This window comes from Gadus macrocephalus, chromosome 19 (genome assembly GCF_031168955.1).
Source record: "Gadus macrocephalus chromosome 19, ASM3116895v1".
Classification (NCBI taxonomy): domain Eukaryota; kingdom Metazoa; phylum Chordata; class Actinopteri; order Gadiformes; family Gadidae; genus Gadus; species Gadus macrocephalus.
The window spans coordinates 4,107,902-4,114,131 of NC_082400.1; the positions used below are offsets into that span (position 1 = coordinate 4,107,902).

A 6,230-nucleotide genomic window follows, 5' to 3' on the forward strand; every position below is an offset into this window, starting at 1 on the left:
CTATTTCTCCTTCCCCTCCACCGCCCTCCATCCCCTCTTTCTGTCAATGCAATCAGTAATTGAATCGAGAATTTATGTGTTTTTCATATGCACACTATATTTACAGTATATGGCCTCAATCAAAACACAAAATATTGAAATGGTGAATACAGATAGATACATTACATTGACATTATAAATAAATATAATTGATATTTCATTTACATTCTGTAAGAATATAACTTTCTGAACACGATTTCCTGTTTAAGTGGAGCACTGGAATGTACCCAATGTGAACACAATATCTCCGGTAAGTCATATTTGCGTCCTCTAAAGGTGACCGCAGCCCTGTGATTTATTCCAGTCCAACACAGCGCAAACATACAAGAAAAAAATGGTCTCTCTGTACGGTCGTCCCGTCTCAGATAAAACAGTGTTGTTACGGCGTCATCTTGTGGCCAACCTCTGTACAACATCTACAGTGTCTACCCGTTGGCTTATTATAAAGGAACCAAGGAACCAAGATAGATCTGTGTTCTGTTTGAGTCGTTTAGAAAATGCCTTTTCCCAAATGTTTCTGTATGCCTGTCCGTCCATTAGAAATGTATTTTAGAACTGTATACTTTAGGTTTTTTAATGTATACCATCGGAAATTGATTGTTACTTTTTTAAAACATATTTTAGGCCTAAAACATAGATAATTGTTATGTATTTATAGATAATTGTTGTGTTTTAAAATGGGGTACATAAACATATGGTGAAGTTTGATCTGATCAGGGAAATGTGAGCTGCTATTGGTCCATTCAATCTGTCTGCTCCTATTTGTCCGTTCAATCTGTGAGCTCCTATTTATCCATTTTATCTGTGAGCTGCTATTGGTCCATTTGTTCCATGAGCTGCTATTTGTCCATTCAATCTGTGTGCTGCTATTTGTCCATTCAATCTGTGAGCTCCTATTGGTCCATTCAATCTGTGAGCTCCTATTTGTCCATTTCTTCCATGATTTGCTATTGGTCCATTTGATCTGTGTGCTGCTATTGGTCCATTTGTTCCATGAGCTGCTTTTGGTCCATTCAAACTGTGTGCTGCTATTGGTCCATTTGATCTGTGTGCGGCTATTGGTCCAATCATCTGTGAGTGTATACTGTAGCACATCACTGTATGTAGAGGAGCTCCTGTGTTCCACCCATTCTCCATAAGACCTAGTCTCAGGTCAGCATTGGAAATATTCCTTACTACGACAGGCAGTGCTTTCCTTCTGTAGTCTGATTGGATAACTCTCTCGTGTATGCCTGGTTCTACTACTAGTAGTATCAGAAGTAGTACATCCCACTGGAACAGACTCTGTCCTTCTGGAGCTGTCCTCCAGACTACCACATGGAACCAGTCCGCTGGTTTACTTGTTGAGCTCCAGGTCTTCTAGTGACCCCAGGTTAGAGGGTAAGAGGTGAAAGTTTTAATCCACCGAAGGCTAAGATGACTGACAGAGGGTCAGGGGTTGGAGGTCACCAGGTGTGTGTCCCCGTAAGGTGTCTGCAGACAGAGGGTCAGGGGTCACCAGGTGTGTGTCCCCGTAAGGTGTCTGCAGACAGAGGGTCAGGGGTCACCTGGGGTGGGCGTCCCCGTAAGGTGTCTGCAGACAAAGGGAGCCGTGGTGAGGCAGAGGGTGGGTATGGTAGTGTTCGACCAGCGCCTCCAGGGACAGGAAGGTTACGTCAATGTCCAGAAACACTCTCTTGTCCTGAAACCAAACGAATTACAAAGATCACTTTTGGATAGAGTATTGTATGACAGGTGTATTGTCATGCAGGTGCATGAAGACTCTTACCTCTTCAAACAGACGGTAATTCCTGGCTTTCCCCACACTCACATCCCATACCACGAGCACCTGCAGCACAGGAAAACACGTGAGGTTCACTCTTTACCTCCTTAAGAATTTAGTTTGCTACGACCCCAGGTTGATAGTTGATATGTCGAGATGTACATCAGCCGTGATGTTTGTTTGACTCACACCCTCTCGCAGTGTACACGCATACTGAGTTCAGCAGTTGCCGAGCCATTGTCATCAATTATAACCCAAACAAGTGTTTAGAAGCTCCCATTGCTGTATCTTTGGTTCATTCAACCAGAGTAAGCTCATAAGAACTGCCCTTGCTAGGTAGTTGTGGTGTGTTCCTGAATCCTCGGACGCCCGCCTTCCGAGTCGGAAGTCGGGAAATATCCCAGCTTTCCTGCGGCATTTCTCTGAGGCACGCCCCCTTTTTGTCTTCATCTCTCAGAATTCTGAGAGTAGACCGAGAACAGTAATGACGCTCTCAACAAAAATGGCTGCGCCCGTGAAGAGATTTATTTTCTTTGTATTTGTACCCCGTTGGTAATTTTAATGTAGATTTGACTTGATTATCTTGCTACTTTATTCCGGTCACCAATGTATGCATTGCATGGTCTTGCTCTACGTGCAATACAATGTAAAGTTGTGTTGTTTGTTTTTGGGGCTGGTTTGCTAAAGAGGCTAATGTAGCTAACGATAAACAACGACTAGCCAATTTCATGACACAATCACAAAGACGAACGTGAACGCTATAAATGCTCTGGGACCGGAAATTACGTCAAAAGTGCAACTCGGAATGCTGGCGTCCGAGGATTCAGGAACATCTCCAATGGTGTCCTCAAAAGGCGTTTACACCTCTCTTTAGTGTTTACACACCGGGGGGGGGGGGGCCCTGAGGGGCTCAATGGCCCCTCAGTTTAAATATTGTGCCCACTTATGGTAAATAGAGTGCATTTGCCTGACATTCACCGATTTAAACACAGACCGCAGAGTCAATCATTCAGGGCAACAGCCAACTGGTCGGGAGCAGTTAGGCATCGTTTCATGCTCAGGGACACCTTGACCCACCGGGGATCGAACTAACCATGCGGTTACCAGCCAACCCGCCCTACCTCCTGAGCTACTGCCACTCCTTAGTTTTGTTTCTGTATTTTCTATCCAATATCTGAATCTCAACTCTTTTGAGTAGAGGCAAGTAGAGGCAGCCTGGTTGGGTTATATTTTGTAGCTGTTCGGAAATGCGTGGGAAAAAATACATTATTTCATCATTGGCTTTGCAGCCAAAAAGTAGAAGTGACTTTAATGTTGTTTTAAATGGTGGACTAGTTGCTTGCTTTGCATGACATCGATTAGGGCGGGTAGACCTCGATCAATCTCAGTGGTTGTCACACGCAGTGTATTATGACACTCTGGTGGTAAGATAATTTGCTACTGAATTGAATTGTTTCTAAAGCGGTGCAGTCATTTCTGATCCACACTTGCCTGGTTAATCCTTCCACCGGGGCTGTGACAGACTTATGGTGCGTTCCAGAGCCCATCCAAACCAGTGGGACGTGGGACTTATCCCACCTTCAACTAAGAAAAGTGCACTGGAATGCCAGTCGAAGTAGAAAATCCCACCGTCGAAGTGGAACCTCCTACTATCGAACAGGGGGGTGATCGACCTACCCCCACTTCACCAAGTAGGAGCTAGTACAGTTCAGGTAGGATAAGTCCCACATCCCATTGCTTTGGATGGTCTCTGGAACGCACCACTAGAGACTGAGTTGGCAGATGATAGTGGCTGTGTTTAAGGCATTGTGGTCATTCAGAGCAACATTTCAAAAAGTCGCAAGGGTAAGTGTAGGAGGTTGTGTTTGCTAACTGATTTGAACAGAGCGTAAGCACCCACTTCTGAATCTTAATGAGCTGCCAGTTCCCAGTTATATAAATGTACTACGAGACTCAAATGAACAAATCCGTGAGCATGCTCAGAGACGGGTGAACACAGAACCAAACTTGTGGATTGTTTTGTTACCGGCATTCATTTAGAAAGCCTCATAGCTAGGACGGATTGTATGGGCTAATTTTTGTTGGAAAAAAACCAAGATACAGCTATGAGAGCTGCTGAGCTCTTATTTGGAATATCATTTAGATCAATGGCTCACCAAATGCCCAATTTCAGAATGCCCGCAGAACACCAGAGGGGGGGAGAAAATCATTGCTGATTGACATTCATTCAACATTAATTTACTTAGTCTTAGTAAACGGGCCAAAACCTTTTACTTCCATCCATTCATTCATCCTTCATCCATCATCCATCCATCATCTATCCATTCATCCATCCATCCATCTGTCTATTTACCTTGTTCGTTTTAGTGCCTGAGTTTCTGATTCCATACAGTCCATCGTGGGGCACTGAGGATGTCTCTTTAAACAACCTGTTAAACAAAAAGGTAAATAGAATGCATGTTCGTAAACTCAAATCAACATAAATGGTTCACATTCAACCATCCATACGCACATTTAGTAACACATTCATACGGCAGTGTTAGCCAATAGCCAGCCATCACACACAAACAAACTATTCAGACGGCGACTAGGTAGGGGCAGTAATGAGTTGGGTGTTGAGGTTAAATGGTGAACAGTTTATGTCTCTCACTTCTCTACGCTGCTGGTTTCTGTCGTGTCAATGAAGACTGAGTCTGGTAGCTGAACCTGTGAAGAGAAAGATGTCACATTACAAAACACAACATAAGCAAACCACACAACACAACGCTATTACAATACAACAAAGACCCAAACACAACTAGGCAGAACACAAGTCCATACCAAGTGTAGTTCTAGCTTACATTCTCATAGTCGTCATCAGAGTCTTCCCCTCTCTGGATCAGGCCTGACTTTCTCCTGCCGGTCTCCGGCATCTCGTCCACCGAGGTCCGGAAACTCTGACCATCTGGGGACTCTCTTCTGAGAGAAAACCAGAACTTAATATTTTCTATATGTTACAGGTTTCCTAGCTAAATGGTAACTGTAATGGAAACATGTTAGCCGGTCGTAAACTAACTGTAAGTGTAGCGTGTTAGCTAACCCTAAAATAACTCCAAATGTAGCATGTAATCTAGCATTATGCTAACTGTAAATGTAGCCAATTATCTAGCAAAATGCTTAGTTATAGTTATAGATACTTAGTTATTTAGCAAAAAATGTACAGTAAATTATGCCTGTTACCTAGGCATTTTAGCTAGCCATATGCTAACAGTGGCCTGTAATAAAAAATCATGACGTACTGCGTTGCATTCTCAGCTACACTGGGCATGGTCGGGGCCCGGGTGGGCATGGTCGGTGCCCGAGTGGGCATGGTCGTTGTCCGAGTGGTGGTAGTCGGTGTCCAAGTGGGCGTGGTCGGTGACCTAGTGGGCGTGATCGGTGTCCAAGTGGGCGTGATCGGTGTCCGAGTGGGCGTGGTCGGTGTCCAAATGGGCGTGGTCGGTGTCCAAATGGGCGTGGTCGGTGGGATAGGTGGTATGGCAAGGTTTGGCGGGGCGGGGGGGGGCTTGGGGGAGGCTGGTCCTTGGCCTGTCCGGGGTTGCGGAGGGTGGGTGGGAGGAGCAGGGCGGGCCGGGTGGGACGAGGGGGGGCAGGGAGCGGGAATGGGAGGAGGCAGCGGCGGCGGCGATAGTTTGCCTTGGTTACCGGGCAGCCCCCGGGGACTTTTGAGGGCGGGGGGGTCGTTGAGCATGCAGTGCTCCAGAAGTTTGCCGATGGCGGGCGGAGTCTTCCAGACCTCGGAGGGGCGTTGTTCCGGGAGCACCAAGCCCCGCCCCAGGAGGAGCCTCTTGGTGTTAGGGGGCGGCGGGAGAGGCGGGGCCAGAGAGCTGCTGGGGGCTCCTTTCCTCCCGGGGTCCTTGAGGATAGAGGGGGGGAGGAAGGGTGGGGGAGTCTTTCTGGGTGGAAAGCTCGGGGACAGTTTGTTGGGCGGGGGCACGGGGGGTGGGAGGGTGGGGCCCTTGCTAAACCTGTAGGAGGGGTCAGAGGTCAGAGAGCGGGGTGGGGCGGGCACTGGGGGGGGAGGGTAGGCCGGGGGAGGGACGTTGGGACGACCTGCGAAGGACCTGGAGTCAACCACTAGTAACCAGGAAGAAAACAGGGAGTAATTAACAAGGAACCAGGAAGTTGTAAGCGAGTTGCCAGGAAGCAAACAGGAAGGAATAAGTAAGTAACCAGGAAGTAAAAAAAATATATTAAGTTACAAAGGAATAACAAATACATTTATACATAAAGTAAACATCCAAACTGCCAAAAGATTATAGATTTGTTTAACATTCATCGATTCTTTTAGTCAAGAGACTAAATCAAACATACAAAAGTGTTTGAGCATGTGTGTGTGTGTGTGTGTGTGTGTGTGTTTTTTCTGTTCGTGTAAATGTGTGTACCTGTC

At 46.3% G+C, this 6,230-nt stretch overlaps 1 protein-coding gene across 7 annotated transcripts in view; it reads right to left on the reverse strand.

The window, feature by feature from the left end:
• Positions 1–59: 59 nt before the first annotated feature.
• sh3bp2 (SH3-domain binding protein 2) overlaps positions 60–6,230 on the reverse strand; it is an 18,217-nt gene continuing 12,046 nt past the window's right edge. For 5 of the 7 annotated variants that reach the window (XM_060038960.1, XM_060038956.1, XM_060038961.1 and 2 more), the window contains 7 exons: positions 6,226–6,230; positions 5,080–5,917; positions 4,642–4,759; positions 4,452–4,507; positions 4,155–4,230; positions 1,808–1,867; positions 60–1,720 (listed from right to left, as the gene is read on the reverse strand). The exon at positions 6,226–6,230 is cut by the window's right edge and continues 67 nt beyond it. In XM_060038960.1, coding sequence (XP_059894943.1) covers positions 1,583–1,720; positions 1,808–1,867; positions 4,155–4,230; positions 4,452–4,507; positions 4,642–4,759; positions 5,080–5,917; positions 6,226–6,230 — 1,291 coding nt within the window. In that variant the 3' untranslated portion in view covers positions 60–1,582. The remainder of the gene's footprint in view (positions 1,721–1,807; positions 1,868–4,154; positions 4,231–4,451; positions 4,508–4,641; positions 4,760–5,079; positions 5,918–6,225) is intronic. The other 2 variants (XM_060038957.1, XM_060038958.1) reach the window with 2 other exon arrangements.